This window comes from Pholis gunnellus (assembly GCF_910591455.1).
Source record: "Pholis gunnellus genome assembly, chromosome: 8".
NCBI lineage: Eukaryota > Metazoa > Chordata > Actinopteri > Perciformes > Pholidae > Pholis > Pholis gunnellus.
In genome coordinates, this window is record NC_136534.1 from 14,654,101 (window position 1) to 14,673,308 (window position 19,208).

The window sequence follows — 19,208 nt, forward strand, 5'->3', positions numbered from 1 at the left end:
GTCATCATAACTTCCACTTAAAGGTGCAAATGGCAAGATCTTGACCAGAATTCTAGTTGAAAAAAGTGAAAAAATGAACTACGATTGTTAAAATGTTGACGTTATGTTACAGGAGTCTATAAATTGTGTTGCAGACATATCAACTAGCATTCAGCCGCACAAACCCCAGCACCGGGGGTCACAGCGGACTGGCACTGGGTTTAAGTTTTGTAACGGCTGCAGCAGAAAGTTGGCTTATGTGGCGGGGAGTCAGGGCAACCCCCCGGGATCAGACCACAGGCGCTGGGGTTTTGCTTTTGCTGATCGACTAAACACATGCAGAATGGGGTGTTAGATAGCAGTTTTATTTAGGTTTCAGCACTTTGGTCAGATATTGCTTATTCTTGCCCTGGTGTTAGTTCATAGTGTTCTTTAAACTAATGGCTGTAAATGTAGATTGTATGGACCCAGTAGAGGTGAAATGCAGCCCCCTATTTCTCTGGAGTGTGTGGCCAAAACTTACACATTGCACCTTTAACTGAGATGCTGACATTGCTGTCATAAATGGTGATTAAATGTGCCAACAGGAAAAGAAAAAGAAAAAACAACTGAATCATCAGTTTTGATACTCACATGTCCACAAAGGAGGAAGTTCATTGTGTGCTTTCAGAGCAGCTCTATTATTATTCTGAGGGCCATCAAATTGTGAGCAAGAGCAACAACACCCCATGAAAGTGAAGTTGTTACCTCTGGAGGGCATGAAAGGCATTTGGTTAAAAACACTTGCAAATGTCATGTTGCATGGGAGCATTACCATCTTGAAAGAGCTCATGCCAATATCTTGCTTGTTACACAATTATATGATCAAAGGTGAGTCTCCATAAAACACTAGATTCACCAGTGAGTTCACTTCATATGTGGGACAAGGGTGAAAGATAACTCGAAAATGGGAGTATTTGCTCAAAGCTGCAGGTTTTAGGCTCCTCCCACCATGGTATTATGGTGGGTTGGAAAGAGTGCTCTCCAAATACAAAAACTTGACATAAATACCTTGTGCAGCTCACAATGTGCAGTTTTATATTTTGGCTGTGTGACAGAGATGCTGGGCGAACTGTTTTCTGCCTCAAGCCACAATTACATACTGACTACTCATTCAATTCACAGCTTTGGGGCACTTTACATGATGTGCTTGACTTCTTGTCCATACTGCCGTACATTTGTTCTATAGTGTAACTAGAATCAAAGGCTAAAAAAACAATAATGGAGCTCTGAAACAAGTTAAGGTCATCAGATAATGTCTCTCAATACATCAATACATAATAATGAAGTAGTATGATAAACCATGTTACGTTGATGAACAAACACTGAAAGACTGAGCTAACACTAGTGGCTCCTAGTGCCTAAAATGTTTATTACATTCATCAGTACAAAAGTGTCAGAAGGAACACAATGCTGATGATTTTGCCATCCCCAGATCATTGACAGTTATGGAGTTAAAACATGCTCAATACTTGGCCATTTAAATCTAATTAGTTCAATACTAATAATGAAGTAGCCTATACTGCTGACTGATCTGATCTAAATCAGGGAATATGTACACAATTCAAGATGTGAAGTGAAGCTGGTGAATAGTTTATTTATTTCCACTAGGTGGCAACGAATAGCCATCAATGGTGCAGAGACAGCACAGTAATGTCGTAGATCAGCCTGACCTTGCACACGATGCTGTCTTTGAACTATGCGGAACTATGACAGCTGTCCAACATGATTGACACATCCCATCATTTATGTGGAGCAGACTGAGCATTTACACTTCAGCGAGGTATATTCAATTGTGTCCTTTACGAAAAGAAAGACATTCAATTCACACAACGTGAAACGCCAATGAGTAGACGCTTGATACCCACAACAGCTCATTGTGGTGGGGACAAAGAAAATAAAAATACAGAGAAAAACATTATTATTATAACATAAATATGTTTCAGCTTGTTATCATAATGATACTACTACAAATAATAATCATATTTTTATTGGCATTATCATCATCATTATTATTATTATTATTAATAATAATAATATTCTGTGTTTTGCTTCGCCTCAGTAGCACGCCCACAGCTTCCTGTTGCGGAAAGGCGGAGCGTCTTTTGTCCAAAACAAGCTGCTCCACCGACACTGATTTTCTGCTCTAAGTCTGGCCGCAAACACAGTTTCTCTCAAAAGAGGATTTGGGGTAAGTGGTAAAACTTGTAGCACTTGCATTGGGTTCCGATGCTTTTTTGTTTTTCAAGCAGACGAACTTCCGCGCACAACAACTTGAGACTGCTGACTACTAGCCTGTAACGTTAGCTACTAGACAGGTTTTCTAGTGGCTATTTCTTTAAATATTCTTTCTTTTTTGTTTCGCTTGATATGTTGTTAGTACAGTGTCGTTAAATGGTGTTGTGTTGTGAGATCTTAAAGAAAAGAAGTAAGGAGTGGATGATGTGAGGAGTGTTGAATCAGCAAGAACACTTTCAGCCTGAGGAGGAGCTCACATGTCCTCACTCTGCCTTTTCCAAACCCGGCTTCATTGTCCCCCTCACAGGTTTTATTCAGCTGGGAGATGTTTGCCACAGCCACCAGAAACTTTGTGCAGGAGGTGGATCGTGGAGGTTTGCTGATCCCAGTGTCCAGCCTGAATGACACAATTGCTCTTCTGCAAGTGGTGGTGAAGCGCAAACGTTTCTGGCTCTGGCAGAAGCCCAAGTACATTCCAACTGATTTTCACCTCAACGACATTCTGACAGGAGACACACCTATAAAGCCAGGTACACAGCAAACACCCTCTGTATGCTGAATTGTATGTATTTATTATTTTAGGACCACAGAAAAACTGAAATGTTTCACTGTCCACAGTTGTCATAGAGGCAGATTTCATCAAATACAAAGGGATATTTGGTGACAACATTGAGGGAACCATTGATGCAAATTTTACCCACGCCAATGTCAGCCTAGAGGGTAAAGACTCTTCCAAACTCCAGTCATTATTTGGCAGTTTAAAAAAAGAAGAAGTGGATGTGCAGAAGTTGCTGCGAGACTCCAAAGACAGGTTAGTTCCCTCCACATGTTCCCACTGTCCTGTTTCATAAAGTTAAATAGGGTTAAAATACTGTAAATATCATCTGACAATGCAGTGTGTTTAAGATCTGCAAACAGCCGGAATGATCTTTGTCCGACCATAAAGTTGCACGCAAAACAGGAGGCTCGGTTGAATATTAACACTTGCAAGAAAATTGCTTGTTTTGGTTTTCGATGATGTTTTTTATTTATTTATTTTTGTATTTTAAAGTTTAAGACAGTATTTTACAGAAATCCCAGTTTGTATATATTTCATAATATTCCAAGAATGTTCCCATGTGAAACATTTGTGTTTTTGTGAATTCAACGTGGCAGGATCCTGGATATGTCCCATGGGCTGGTCCAGCAGACAAAAGAGAAGCCCAGACAGGTTTTTGGGATTGTGAAGGAACGTATTTTGACGACTCAGCCCTGTTCGGTCATAGAGGAGGTGCAGCAGGGAGGACAGTGTGGAGGAGGACTGAGCCTCTGTGGGCCCAAGAGCACAAAGGTACAGTACCGTATTAAACTCATTTATTATAGTAGTGTAGCGGTTGTAAATGTATGTGTAAGGGTTCCTCACAACAGATGAGTCAACATGATCATGATCATGTTGACATGAGTCAACATGATGTTCCAGGTATTAGTGATAATTTTATAAATAATTCTTGTTAATATGTTTTGTTATTTCCACCTCAGTTCGCAGCATCCTACTTTTTTTTGGACTTCAGTTCTGCATGCGACGTTGAGCTTTATGTCTTTCCTTCTTGTTAAGAAGTTCTTGCCAACTGTTGGTGAACAATTAGATTGATCTTGCTCTTTGTTAATTTAGTTGCTCTCTGTGTTGTTTGCAGTAACGCGTAGAGGAAGAAGAAGTCTTTGCTCTTTGATTCAGAGAGACTGATATCAAAACATTCACTGTTCATGTCCTAGATGGATGAAACATTTTCTAACATTGAATTCAATTGCAGCCACATCCTCATTTTTACATCCTTTGGAGTCAGACACAACAGCAAATGGGTCTACACATGTCCCATGCAATTACAACTGTTTATCAGCTGTAATACATTGTGTTTGGCCTCACATGTTGGCGGTATTATTGCAAATCTGCAGGTGTCCTTGAAGGAGAATGGGAGCTTGAGTAACGACAGTAATATCACCATGGAGATTCCCATCCACACTACCATTGCATATGCCCTTATAGAGCTCGAGATCAAACAAGATGGGCACTATGGTGAGAAATTATTCACGCACAATTGATTAAATTCTACTGCAGTTACATTTCACATCGGGGTATTTCAAATGTAACATGTTTTATTTTCCACAGAGCTGTGTCTGATGTCAGACACCGCTGGGCATTTTGAAGTAGATGGCCCTGCGAAGAAAGGACTGTTGGGTGTCTTTGGAGCTCCTGCCTCTGAAAATAGCCTTCTTAGACAAGGTAAATTACTGTTGTCTTCTCTGAAGCCATAAAACATGTGGCTATAGATGGTTGTTGTAGCGCATGACGTGTTCAGAAACGCATGTTGTTTTACGGGCTCAAAGAGCCTACAGATTATAAGCCGCCTGTCTTATCATAATGGTGTGATAACTGCTTGTTGAAATGTGTTTTGACCTATATTGGTCTTTAGTGTCAACTTATCTTGTTTTTTGTTTGTTTTCTATACTTTTGTTTTAAAAGTGCCTGGTTTAGTCTTAATGTTTAGTGACCTGCTGCATGTACACATTTAGTCTATGGAGCTGGATGATGAAATGTACCCATTTTCTATTTTATTTAGAGCTGGAGCAACTGAGAGATCATTTCCAGCTGCTTTCAGCTCTTCCTGCCACCACAAGGTCTTCTCTACTCCAACAAATCCCAAAAGTTATGGCGGACCAAGGGGCCGTCTGTTCACTGCAGAGCGTGGTAAGCAGAGAAGTGGTGTCAACACAAAGTTATCTTGTGGAGTAAGCATTTGGAGCTTCTATAAAATTGGCTTTTGAATCTAGGTGTCTTTTTCTGTCTCAGCTGGAACAGATGTGCTTTGATAAGAGACCTGCCCTGGATGAGGTCACCACGACAGAGTCCCAAAAACAGAACATCCAAGCAATTCTCGACCTTTTGGAGCAGTCTAGTCAAGTGGATTCCACACCAGTCCTCTCAGCATTTCACCTTATTATCAGCGCCATGGATGGTGAGAAAGCTGGACTTAACTGAAATGTTGCTTGACTTCCTCACTCTGTGGAAAAAAACCCCACCTCCATTTAAGGGCAGGAAGAGATGTATGTTGAGTCGCAGAGTTCCCTCTGCATGCTGAATGTCTTGGAAATCAAATTTCCTCAAGCTCTGTTTTCATCCTGTATCTGGGTCTTTGTCTTTCAGAGATGACAAACGATTGTCTTTCTGTTTTGGGAATGTGCTGCAGCCCCACTGTGCTACCGGCTCTGGAGCTACTGGTTAGTAAAGAGAGCATCTCCAAATAAGAATACAAAAACATGTTATGGAAGTTTTGGGCTTTTTTTCATGATGCATCCCATTGATTTAACTGCCTTTTTATCTTCCTGTCACATCTGGTCCAGGTGCAGTGCGTATCGGGGAAGGGGGAGTTGCCTCTGAGCAGCGCAGGCTTAGCTGCGCTAACAGAAGACGTCTATGAGAAGACTGAACGTCTGTTTGCATCCTCGAATGTGTCCCTGAAGAGAGATGGAAACACAGTGAAGACGGAAATAAGCAGCCTGCCAGGAAACCATCCTCTGGTCCTGTGTATCGCTGTCAGAGGTCTCGCCTCGTTGGCCCACTGTGATTGAACTGAAGACACCTTAATATCCGACCAATACTTGAAACATTACACTGGAACGAGGTAAAAGGCAACACGTAAATCAAGTGTCCTCTATCAGTGTTTTCTTTCTCTCTCTTTTTGGTGCAGTAGAATTTCCACTAAGACATCTTTTCTGTAGGGTAATTGGAAAAAATGGACAATCAATTGATTTAGGTCATTAGCATTTTGAGGACGTCACCTTAGGCTCTGGAAAAAGTGTGAGGCGCATTTTTCACTGATTTCTGATTTTATCTGAGAAAACAAGTGATAACAATCATAAAATGATCCCCTTTGAGTCTATTACTTATTTAAGACTATTATTATAGACTTGGTAATACTCCTCATGACTGATAAACTGATCTTGGTGTTAAAAACCGGTGACATCCTCTTTTAGGGAGAAGTGGACAATCTTCTGTATACTTTGTGTCAGATCGTTCATGTAATAATACAGAAATGCTGGTAATCTGTGGCCTTTTCTATAAACGCATGAGTGAAGTCCATTTATATGTCGAGTGAAGTGAAGCAGAAAATACACTAGATGGCACTAACAAGACATAAATGAACATAAGTGTGTTTTCCATTTAGACTGAATGCAAATACAGCAAATACACACCAGCAAGCACTAGGGGGAATGTAGAGCAAATTGTCTTTAAAATGTACTTTTTTTCATTTGGTTTGATGAATTGATTTACTCCTTATAGAGTGATGTATCGTTGATAATCCCTCTCCATCAATAATGTTAATTGAACCACATTCCTATACTTAGTTTAACCATAAACAGGTTTGTTACTGTTGATCAATTCCTGTATGTTCTGAACCTTATCTTAATTTGTCATTCAAAGATGTGATCGATGATGGAGACCTCGATCAGTTCTGATGAAATGAATAAACGATGACATGAGAAGACATAACATTCAGATTAGAAGTGTTTGTTTATTCAACAAGTCACAATGAGCCTCATGAAGTATGAAAGCTCCAACTAGAGGTGATGATTCATCACAACAACTTGTAGATGTCTACAAGACACACTGTACTGTGAAGGAACAACTGTCTTTATAAAAGACAAACCGTTTACATGATGTGAGGACAAAGTACTCACTGTCTTTAAAAACACTTTTCAAAATGGATTTAAACATTTGCACTTAGTGAACAAAGCAAATAGTAAAAACTGACCTTACAACAGATCACATTCTTCTTAAACAATAAACATAAAACACCTTGATAAAAGGAGTCTCCCATACATCCGCTGTTTATAGCTTCATTGTACACAGCAGTGAGGAGAACTTCTTCATTATATAGCTGATAAGTCAGTGAGCAGACCGTCAGGACCAGGACTGTTACTAGCGTTAAGTTGTTGATGGCCTCCATCACTTCCTCTTTTCTTATCGCTCCACTAAGATGAGTGAAGTTTAAGTCGCTGTATGAAGGCATTGTTTCCAACAAAATATTGACACAGCCTACATCTGTCTATTCTCTTATATGCATTGACACACAGATTTCTGATTACTTCCCTTTTTTCCTTTTCACAGTAAAAAGTATCACCTTCATGGTTTTTCATACATTTAATAAATGTATCTCGAATTTCTTTTTGACTTGATTTCAGAGCATGAATTAGATTCCCTCTGTTATCTAAGTCTGACTGTTATATGCTTGATATGTGGCGAGAAATTTACAAACGACAACAAATGTAATGTTGAAAGTATCACGCTGGAGATGAGCGAAAAAGAGCGATTCCTCAACTGCTGCAGCAAACTCTCCTCTTCATAAGAGTGTCTTTACTCTTGTTCTATAATTTCATAAATACAACAAACTATAGTTTTTGTATATATAACTATATATAAAACTTTATGAACTGTGACATCAAATAGCTTTTGCGGCTCCAGACAAATTTTATTTGGTGGAAAATAGAGCAAAATGGCTCTTTGGATAGTAAAGGTTGCCGACCCCTGGTCTGGGTGAATACTAGATTCTGATTGGCTGTGGGGTGTCCTTTAATTCCTGATATAGGACAAAGAATATATAAAAGAGGAAGGGTAATTACATCAGTGTGGCAGACTTTTGTGCTAGTTATATTAAAGTGAATGGGGCAGGCATAGCAGAACCCACTACACAACTATGAACATCTGTGTTGTTTCACTTTTGACTGCAAATTTGTTTGACAAATTAACAATAAAACAAAATTACGTGATGTTGGTTGACGTTTTTTTTTTATCTAAGTGTGTGTGTGTGTACACACACTATATATACAGTATATATTTACATCCATGCCTGTCATTTTATTTTCCTCGACAATTGTGTGAAACTGTAATAATCAGCATACAAGTTATGGTCAAGAACATGTTTTGACGACCAAATTCTGATCACTTCAACCTTGAGTGCAAGTGGATGTTTGTGCCATATTTGAGAAAATGTGCTCACAGTGTTCCTGAAATGTTCACTAAAATGGGTCTGACGTGAGTTCAGTGACCTTAACCTTTGACCACCAAAATCTAATCAGAACAGACAGACGGGACAACAGGATAACATGATGCCTCTGGCCATAAAAATACTAGGGAAACACACATGACCTCAGATAGTTAAATATCTTCTCCTCCAGTTGGTGAACACATACTCAACACGTTTGTCAAGTAATTCCACCAAAAGAGCAAAGCAAAACCAACGTGGATTATTAGAAAACAGTTATTTATTTGACATCTGAAAATACGACTTTTCTGAATTCTTGTAAAATATACCTTTTATAAGTAAATATGAACTTTATTTAAAACAGTTAAGTTTTAGTAATATCACATCAAAAGGGATGGTTCACTGAGATTGAAGTACCCTGTTCAAGAGTTCTGTGGAAAGTTTCTTTTAAACAAAGACAGCACCATATTGACAGGTCTAACAGTCAGAAATACTTACATGATCTAAATGTCTGACAAACAATCAACATAATTAATGTAATCTGTTGTGCTTGAGTGAAAGAGAAACAATGGGTTAACACTACAGAATTCATTTTTCTTCTGTACAAAAAACAGTGACTGTAAATGTCGCATGACATTTTTCATGTATGAGTTTGAACTGCAGCGACAGCAGAGCATAAATGCAGCCTTGAGGAAGAAGAAAGGTCTCAAAAGTAAGATACCATTCTACATGTATGACAAGTTTGTAGTGACAAAATGAGATGACGTCCTGGAGACATATGCACTGTAAACTGTAACACTGAGGTATCGTTCTTTTCAATGAGCAAGCTCTCCTCATTTTTGCAAAATAAATACACTTTACCTATTTTACATACGGAGCAGAAGAATTAAAACAGGACATGACAAAAAAAAAAATTGCATTTGCTTTTAAAATATCCTGACACAAGAGCCAGCATTTCCTCCCAATCCACAAGAATAGAAAGGATTCTTTAAAAAGAAATTGCCAATAAATAAGTACACTTCCTGTGCATTGGGAGTTGCATAGAGAGCTAGAAAGGAATCTGGCTATTCAGAAAAGGTGGCTCTGTTCCAGCTTTGCGCAAGACCCGTATTCACACAGGTCTGATGTGTCCGTGGCTGCAGTGTTAGATTCTCCGTCCCTTAAGGCGTCCCCTTTCATCCCAAGCCTAGCAGCTCGAACAGCAATGTCTGTCCAGTAGGTTGTAAAACATCAGTAGACCCAGCTGACTGGAACCCACTGGGGCTCTATGAATAATCGCTCTACCACCTCTTGCAGTTTGTCAAAGGCCTTGTCCAGATTGTCATTGACAATAGTCAGGTCAAAGTAGTGGCTATATGCCCGACGGATCCTGGCACTCTCGTCCACAGTCTTCTTCAAATCGTTCTCCTGTTACAGAGAGAGATTCAGCACATTAGGACGATGAAGGGTCCATCATCAAAAGTATTTCGGAAACCTTAAATGCTCTCAAAAACATACCGTGAGTAGTTTGGTAGTAAGTCCAGCATCTATCACAGCTTTGTGCATAGCTCTTAGTGTATCCAGTTCAGGAGCAGCAATAAACACCACAAATGGCATGAACTCAGCAGTCTTCAACACTTTCAGGGCCTGGGCAGAAAGTATAATGTCACAACCAAAGATTTAGGGGTTTAAAGAAAGACCTACACATTGAAAGAGTGTTTCCTTTGACTAACCTGAGGATTGACGTCCAGGATGCAGGTACGGCTGGCATCCACCACTTCATGGATGGAGTCGATCTTGGTGCCATAAAGGTTGGCATCATACTCGCCATGCTCCAGATAACGGTTGTCCTTGATGTCCTTCTCCATCTCTTCTCGCGTCACAAAGCAGTAGTTCTGGCCGTCTGTCTCCTCTTCCCTCGGATGTCGTGACGTGACTGGAGATGAAAAGGCGAGGAGAGGTGTTACATGTACCCTGGCAGCAAATCTAGTCGTAGACAATTCAACTACCTCGGCTGCCCGTCTCACTCACTCACAGGGTACAGTGGTTCCATATCGCAGAGGGTTCATGACGATAAGTCTGTTCTTCAGGCTCCGCCTCCCAACTCCCTGGGCTCCAATCACAACCAGCGTTTTCCTCTGAAACGGTGGCATCTTGGCTACTTCCTCATAGATCTGCAGCTCATATCGGTCAAACTCTGTTCAGGGCAATTCACAGGCTGGATGAGTACCATAACCTTGTCTATGCACTTACAGTTTCACAAAGCAAAACTTTTCACAACATTTCTTGTATGTACAAAAATAAGATCCAGTGGTGATGCACACCTGCATTCTTTGAAGTGAGGTACATCATTTTTTTCTTCTTTTTCTTCGCAGTTCCACAGATCATCCCTGAAATGAATGTAAAGAAAGTTTTAGATCACCACATGGTGGTGCTAAAGCCATGTCTTTTCTGACTATCATGATAACATGAAAGAGAAGCAGGGAGCGTGGTGTGAATGAGTTGTTCTTGTGTGAACTAACCTGTACCAGAAGTATCCCAGTCTCTTCTCACAAAAGCTTTCCTCTTCTCCTCCAAGAACTGACTGGGGATGAGACCAGTCGCTCCACCAACGACTTTGCGTGCCTAATCAGAAATTGGACCAGTTAACAGATTAAATATTTCACATAGTAAACGATACCATGTCTAAGTATCTGTCACCAACAGCTTCTCCTCCTCTTTAGCGTCTTGCAGCTTTCCAAAGTAAATTCCACCTCACTTGTCTGGTCGAAGCAGCACTGGCCTTGTCAGGACTATATCTTCTCACCTGCCACCAGTTGGGGTCCTCCCTGTTGACTACATGAAGGATGTCTCCCTTGGAAAAGGCCAGGCCTGCCTCTTTACAGGGGATGAGGTTGTCTGTGGCTGGATTATAGTTGAAGTGGGGCTTCAGATAAACCTACAACATAGGGTGTTAACGAGATATCAGACAATCAAATCAAAAAAAAGTTCATGTCCACTTCCTTTTTTCCTACACTCATTATATTCAATTAGTCTTTTTATTAACAACTGTTACCATAACTGAAACCCAACAAGCACATAAACAAACAGTAGAATTAGATCATTCGGTCCTCCCTGGCACAAAGGTCAGTGTATGACATAACCCTACGCACTGCTCCTCTGCGTCAGCTGTTGTGAGTACTCGTTACTTTAAGAAGCGGAGGGGGTACTCCAGTGAATAGAGTAGCGCGTGTGTCACAGATAGTGTGAGGAGTGATATTAATAGACCCTCACTGGGCTCAATTTTCAGAAGCCTGACATTCTGAGATCACCCAGGTCAGGCAGTTCTCCCCCAATCCCTGAAAGGTACGGCATGACCGCCTTGTACACTTGGCACACCGGGACTTACACATCCACAAACACATCCTGTATTCTCATGAACTTAACACGCTGGTTTCAAGGTATCAAGCTAGTTTAAAAGAGTATTCTATTCAGTTTTGTCACAGAATTTTTAGTATCCCACAGGGCAGGAAAATATAAAATGCAGCCTTCCTTTTTCCTCACCCACCTGTGGAGGTGCCGGTGTGTCTCTGTAGCTGGGCAGAACCTTGAGTGTGACGCTCCCACTGCAGTCCCCCAACAGCTCCTGGAGTTCACGAGGACTCTTACCGACCTCACGGCCATTCACCTCGCGGATTATGTCTCCCGTGTGCAGCATGCCCTGCCTGTCAATCGAGCTGCCGTGCAGGATCCGTGCGATCACCATCTCTCCCCGCTCCACGCGGAATGTCACCCCCTGAAAGAGTCGTTTAGTATCATACATTTGCACTTCATAAATCATGCCGGAGATCTTTTTTTATGGCATGGTTGCTGTGAAAGAAGGAACTCGTGTCGAGTTACTATGTAAAACTAAGTCAGCAAATGGTCAATAAAAGAGGACATGAATTAAACAGTGAACACGTTTCCTCTGCAGGACTGTGGGTGATATAAATGCCTGGCTAACTTACCAGCGGTTCCCCGGCTTTCTTCTGGATGCCAATCATCCTGACAGCATCAGCTGGCATGAGTGAACCCGTCAACAAGGCGTTGCTGTTCACCGCAGTGTGGGGCATTTCATAGCACTTTGCAGCCACTTTATCATGAGCCTCTATCAAAGACTGAGGCAGAACAAAGAAGAACGGGAGAGAGAAGTACAGACGGCAATAAAAGTATGGTTCACAATCTCTGTACAGAGTACATTTACACCCTTTGCTCACTAAGAAAGACAACAATCAGCACTACTATGTGGCTCATGCACCAAAATACAAAACTCTCAACAGTGATTGCCACTGCAACATGCATTTGATCTGCATCGACTAATTGATAAAATAGAAGATAAATCAGTCAGTTCTTACCTTAGCAGCCACAACATAGAGTTAGCATTGTTCAGAGACTACAAACTGCATCAGCAAATGTGAAGATTTACTGAAACGGTACGAGACCGTCTTCTCCCCCCGACTTTACCCACATAACTCAGCCTGCTATTGGCCCAAGGAAATACACCCCCACCCTCCCTCTTGTAAGTGATTGAGAATATAAAGGGCGACAAGGAAGGAGAGCTGCTTCGGAGAATATTAACCAGAGGTTGGTGTAACATGCTCTGACATCCATCCCCACACAAGCTAGACCGTTCACTCGAACAATTCTCTGGTCCATTCACTCCCATTAAACATTGTGTACAAGAGGAATGAGGTCAAAGATACCTTAAAGTGCGGCTCCTGAAGGATTTTGACAAGCTCTGCGGCGGTAGAATCTTTTTCTGGCAGGTCGTTGAGGGAATCCAGGATCTCTGTGACCAGCTGAACATTATCGTCTCGCACAGCTTTTAACTTAACTTCTTCAAGACGCTCATGGGCCTACACACACACACACACACACACACACACACACACACACACACACACACACACACACACACACACACACACACACACACACACACACACACACACACACACACACACACACACACACACACAGAACCAAAAAGAAAAAGACCATTTTTAATCAGGCTGTTTGCTCAGAGCACCACACAGTAAATAAAATGAGAATCAACCTCTTTATTTGTATTAGGGATGAGGAAAATGTGGTTAGAGTTACAAATAAACTCTTTATTTTTGAGGACATAACCCTTTCCTATGTTTAGAGGGAAACAACAACTTTGTCCAGCAGTTTTTTTTGTGGTCTCTTGTGGTAAATTCCTAATGTTTTGACTTTTTGAAAAACAACTTTTACTGTCTGCTTCACGGCACAACATTTTTGTCCATCCTACCATCATGTAAATCTTGTTTCCTTATACGAAGGTCAATGCCGTCCCACTGGCTGGAATTTGTTAATTTGGTAGAAGATAATATGAAAAGCCTTTCACATTGAACTACATCCCCAGTTACACTCAGTGAGCACATGGGTGTTGGTTCCCTTTTAACAGACCGATGACATAGAGGTAGATAAGATGGACACCTGACAGTAGGGTCCACAAAGGGTCTTTTGTGGTCATTTTGCATCTCAACATGAATGTACATTTCTGAGAAGGCGTACGTTTCTAACACAGGGAAAAGAGCCCATATGGTTAATCATTAACTGATAAAACACTATATTGTTTGAAGTGTTGCTGTTCTTGCGTCCACAAACTGTCAAATTAAAGAAGAGAGGCACCATCAAAATGCCATGTTCTTGTGATTTTATGGAAAAAATGAATGGCTCTTATATCAAGCTATTAATGAAATGAACGGATAAATGTTGTTTCTATTTGATATGACGTTACACCAGAAACTACGTACAGGCCCAAGTAGCAGGAAAGCAGTGCTCCGTTTGCTATAAACGAGGACAAGAGTTTGTCTTTGTGACTGATTTCTATAGAAATCATTCTATTCATCGATATGATAGTTGAACTTTGTGACCGTAATCTGCATTGGAGTTATGTAAGCTCTTTGTTCTTCATGCCGTCAACCTCTTTTAGCTATGTGAAACTTTGATTTAACTGGTATTAAAAGAGAATGTTTTCTGTCTACTCAAGCTTAAGCAAATAGTTTACAATACTTTTAAAGGGAACATAGATTTGAGTGTCTCATGTCACATGCAGGCTCATGGCTCATAAGGATATATTCATATACCGCCCTCCATCTCAGTATCTCCACCCACGGCTTGAGAAAAGAGACAGGTGGGCTAAAATGGAGTGTTTCAGAAAAAGGGTGAGTACAGGTGTATTCAGGAATACAGCATGACAAAACATTAAAGCATCCAAACATGTTCAGGTAGAAACCCCCCAAAGAAATATGGGGGAAAAAAAAGTATGAACCCGGTAATGAGGATGATGTGTCTTCTTTAGGTAAATCTCAGAATTGTTTCTCTCTTCTAAAAGAGAAGCATAGTTATACCTTCACACTGGCCAGGAAACATTTCCTATAAGTAACTGAAACCTCGACACCGCAACAGTGAGCACACGGCAAGATTAGTTACCGCCACGGGGTAGCACATTACAAGATGCTGTACACACACACACTTGTTGAAACAACATGTTTTAGAGAGAGAGAAAGAGATCGGCTTGAACTATTTTCCCTCCAGCCCACAAAAACAAACATTTGCCCAATGCCTTTCTAGTTGGAATATGTTACTGAGCCTCACGGTGTACACTGTCAGCAAGCAGTCGTCATCCTGCACATCATCGGCATCATGTGAAACTGATCACATCTTCATTTCCTCGGGCTGACAGTGACATTTGCTCCTCTTCTAAACTGTAGCTAGAGCTTGATGGCCAGCAAATGAGATTGCGACTGTGTGTGTGTGTGTGTGTGTGTGTGTGTGTTTGTGTTTGTGTTTGTGTTTGTGTGTGTGTGTGTGTGTGTGTGTGTGTGTGTGTGTGTGTGTGTGTGTGTGTGTTTTTACCTTTGCAAGGGAGCGGACGATGGGGCTCTCCATGATGCCTTTGAGGAATATTAGGTCAATATCTTTGGCTCCTGAGCCTGTTGGCAGGTCTTTCAGGTTGTCCAACACCTGCTGCATGGCTGAAGGAAACAGATTCAAAGATTGGGTGAACAGAATAACAACCACAATCGTAACTTCTTTTGAGCTCGAGAGCTACTGCTTTGTGAATGCAGCCCGATACGTTAGTGACAAAGCTCACAGCCAGTTAAAGTGAAGAAAAGAATGAAAACAACAAAACAATGCGAGTATAATAAGAGCTTACAAGGCAAGGACAATAGTGGACAGTCTATCAATGGGCCAATTCACAGAGAACATCCCTTAGTTCCACTGCAGCAGCAACAAGCACGCACACTGAGTCACAAAGGAATTGTTCTACCAACAGATCCGCCTTGTAGACTGAGAATTATTATCATAATTTCGATCAAATTAATAGAAAATACATTTCTGTACTTTCCAATTATGACATGTTTATCATGCATTCTGTTTTGTTTGTCTCAAGAGAATAAGCAGTCCTTTTGTATTTCTTTCAGATTGAAACAGAAGTAGACAGAATGCAGTCTCTATATGAGCCAAATGTGGCAATTTGTTTTTGTTATGTGTGGTTATTGAATGTCACAGAGGGACAAATGTGAAAGTTCAGAGGCAGCTGCAAACACACCCACACAACTGTCCCTGCACAGTGGGCAGAGTACCATTCAAATGGTAATGAAATGTAACATTTTGCGCACACACACACACACCATTACAACAGTTCTGTGCCAAAGATTAGTCAGGACTTTGTCTTTGAGCTTTGTATTGACAGCTTACCTTTGCCAGACTTTGCATTGGCCACAGTCATGTTTAATATTCCTCAGCTCAGGACGGTGAAACTCGGAACACGAAAGCCGCCCAACCGCCTGCTTACAGAAACCAAGACACCTGGAGGGCTGGAGAAGGTAGAAAAAAAAACCTACAAGTCAGTAGACTGTAAACTAAGACCATCATACTGTACAAGCCACCTCATGAAATGAATCAAGCTTAACTGACATTTACTAACAGATGCTGCTGTTGAACAAATTCAGATAGAGCATGGATGCATGAGACAGAAAACATGTGTATGTTAGCACAGAGAGCAAGAATGAATTGCGGGAATGACAAAGAGGGTCATTGAGTGACAAAGGATGAGTCTCCTGACCTTCTGGCTAAAGGTTGTGCCAGCCACCCAGAGGGAGGCCTCTGGGGACTCTGTGCAAACAAGACCTCCAAACAGAGTGAGGCAAAAACAGCCCTACAAATACCTCAGCGGGTAGGTGGACAAACAGAAACATGTGCTTTCTGAGCTTGGTCCCATTTAACAGTACAGTGTGAACTGCATAGACACCATCAATGCAACACACTGTACTCAATCTACACAATGTCAGATAATCATCCAAAACCAAAAAGAAACAAGAAAGGCACAAACTTACCTACAAAACCGTGTTCAAATCATCAGTGCAGCACTCCGTCACGGAGCCCCACGTTTTCTACAAAACACTCATCTGGTAACTCTGGACTGAAGAGAAAATAAATCACATTATTCTACTTATATGGTGAAATTGTTGAAGACAACATTAAAACCCACCTAGGTGATAAAAGCAGCTCATGCTGGTAGGTAAGGTCCTCTCTGTCCCAGGCGTGCATTCATTGCCCAGACTTCTCCTGTTCATCTAGTAGTGTTGTAGATGCAGCCATTGTGATTGGCTAAGTTAATCACATGACCGCTCTCCTTTTTACAGAAACTCATTAACTACCAAGTCAGATCAAGCTCAGCTCAGAAAGAGTGAGACTGGGAGTATTACTCGTCTTCAGCGGATTGAAAAAGATCAAATGTAACTAAAAGAAGCCTTTTATTAGATTCCACTGAATTACTATTAACATTGTTCTATAGTTGTTGTTGTTGTCATCAGCAGTTGTTACTTCTGACACTACTTCTGCAACTACTGTGCCTGGCACATTATAAAAACATTCAAATCAGACTTGTTGACAACCATAAATATTTTGGAGTAGGCTACAATTGTCACCCATAAAACCTCAAACAGGATCAAAGTGTATAGATCATTAAACTAACTGTATCCATGTGTTACTGCTGGTGTTAAAATACACAAATAGCACATTAAACCATTGACTACATTGACAAACTGAGCAGCTGAGACTTATTAAAATATTGTTTTTCCCCACAAATTAGACTGGGTCGGTTGGATAATTGTATTTGAATTGATTGTAAGATATTTGTGAGAACTGAGAGGTCAGATAGCTCAGTAAAGCATATCGCGTGCTGTAACGTTATTACGTAACAGTCACACTTTTCATACGTTAGGAGCGGGTCTCGATGAATGGAGGAGCAGCCCGATGGGACGTGAACGTGCTCATGAAGGCAGATGCGATCACAAATAGTGAGGTTGTTCTAATGTCGTGGAAGGACACTAAAGTAACTCACAACAGTGGAGCTAAACAAAAAAGTCAGCCTTCAAGAAACGTGTTGGCTGCTGTGATTTAAATTCACAGTGAAGCTAACGTTACACGCGCATTGGGCACGTGTAACTACTTCCTATGTGGAGTAATTTAGCTAACATGTTAGCGTAAACGATCCGATGATGTTTGGAATACGTTAAACCACGGCTACATGTTGTCAGGTCCTAATTGGCGTCAGCTACAGTAGTGCCCGTCCCGTACCAAGTTGGTGCCAGCCATTGCTAGTGTGTAGCTCACGTGAAGGCAAGTTAGCAATGCTAATGATTCATAGCAAACACTGGCTGCGCTAACACGCCAAGTATCTTTCAGACTGACAAATACAGACATGTTACCACAAACCAACAAGCAAGCCAGCGAAGTCAACTTTTTTAACTTAGCTGGTCAACGTTTTATTGTTAGTAATAGTCGTCAGATACAGTTAGCTGAAAGTAGCTAGTCGGTAGCTAACGTTAGTAGCTAACCGTGATATCATGTGGCTCATTCTAGCTAGCTAACGTTAGCTGGTCGTGAGAGCCAAGAAACTAGAGGGTCCCATGATGATCCACGTTTTGCAAGTGTCTGTAAGAATGAATGAATGAATGAATGATACGTTACCTAATTTAACCAGGGCCACCCAGTCACTCTTTCACGCTTCTGTCCATTTCAGAGTTACCTAATTCTCAGACAACTTGCGCAGTAGTAACGTTAGTTAACTTGCTGGTGCATTTCCAGCGTGCCTGCCTGCGCCTCTTCTCTGAGTTCCTCGTCCAAACAGACAGTGATGTGTTAATGACATCCAATGCCGTTCAAGTTACATCTAGCCCATTGAAATCCCGCACAACCCACCCATATACTGTACTGTAAACTTTACCCTACAATAAATACCGGTAGTTGAAAGAATGTGTGTGGGGGTAAATTGCATCCATAGTTTCTCCAAATATTGTTTTGCCCCAACCAAATGCAATGACCCCTAAACATAAAATGTGAAACAACGTTACCTCTGGATGCTTTTGCTTGTAGACTGTACACACACTCACTAGGTGTGCCAAAGCAGGTGGACATTTAGAGAGTTTTACTGAATCTATTCAGTAGTGGAGTGGAGTAGTTTAACAGTAATAACAGATTTCTCTTCTCACTCTGGCAAAACATCATGCACCATATCAGTGTCTGCTGACAACATATTTAAGAATTTGACTTTGAGGAGACACTTACCCTATCAGGAAGATATACTGGATCTGATCTTGCCGCCATAATGGCACCTGAGATATTCCATCCCCCACATCTGGCTACAAATAATCTCATTTGTACCACCCATCACCATAAAGCATTATCCCATTTACTAAATCTAGTTTCAGCTACACAGACGCTTCTTTGGGAGAGCCAGCGCTTGCATAGTTACAAAGAGCCATGAAGCTTGGACCAGGTGTCACAACAGAGTTAACCAAACTCTCAGGGTTGCGTGCTTCTCTTTAGATGTATTCAGGTCACTTGATTGGATTAAAGTGTTAATCTGTTTTCAGGCAAGATGGAGGTACATCTCAG

General features: G+C 41.1%; 2 protein-coding genes across 2 annotated transcripts; one reads left to right on the forward strand and one right to left on the reverse strand.

The window, feature by feature from the left end:
• The first annotated feature begins 2,106 nt into the window (after nt 1-2,106).
• gsdmeb (gasdermin Eb) lies at nt 2,107-7,988 on the forward strand. Its single transcript, XM_079164125.1, has 10 exons — nt 2,107-2,209; nt 2,564-2,786; nt 2,875-3,067; nt 3,412-3,586; nt 4,189-4,309; nt 4,403-4,516; nt 4,854-4,981; nt 5,084-5,249; nt 5,438-5,511; nt 5,635-7,988. Exons 2-10 carry the CDS (start codon nt 2,582-2,584, stop codon nt 5,860-5,862), a joined length of 1,404 nt encoding a protein of 467 aa, XP_079020251.1. The 5' UTR covers nt 2,107-2,209; nt 2,564-2,581; the 3' UTR covers nt 5,863-7,988.
• A 675-nt stretch (nt 7,989-8,663) lies between these two features.
• Nucleotides 8,664-18,400, reverse strand: pals2a (protein associated with LIN7 2, MAGUK p55 family member a). Its single transcript, XM_079164900.1, has 14 exons — nt 18,282-18,400; nt 16,643-16,728; nt 16,005-16,123; nt 15,159-15,277; nt 12,977-13,129; nt 12,242-12,391; nt 11,803-12,030; nt 11,062-11,193; nt 10,778-10,880; nt 10,580-10,645; nt 10,291-10,452; nt 9,989-10,191; nt 9,774-9,902; nt 8,664-9,683 (listed from the first exon to the last, which is right to left on the reverse strand). Exons 3-14 carry the CDS (start codon nt 16,033-16,035, stop codon nt 9,507-9,509), a joined length of 1,653 nt encoding a protein of 550 aa, XP_079021026.1. The 5' UTR covers nt 16,036-16,123; nt 16,643-16,728; nt 18,282-18,400; the 3' UTR covers nt 8,664-9,506.
• Between the last annotated feature and the right edge of the window lie 808 nt (nt 18,401-19,208).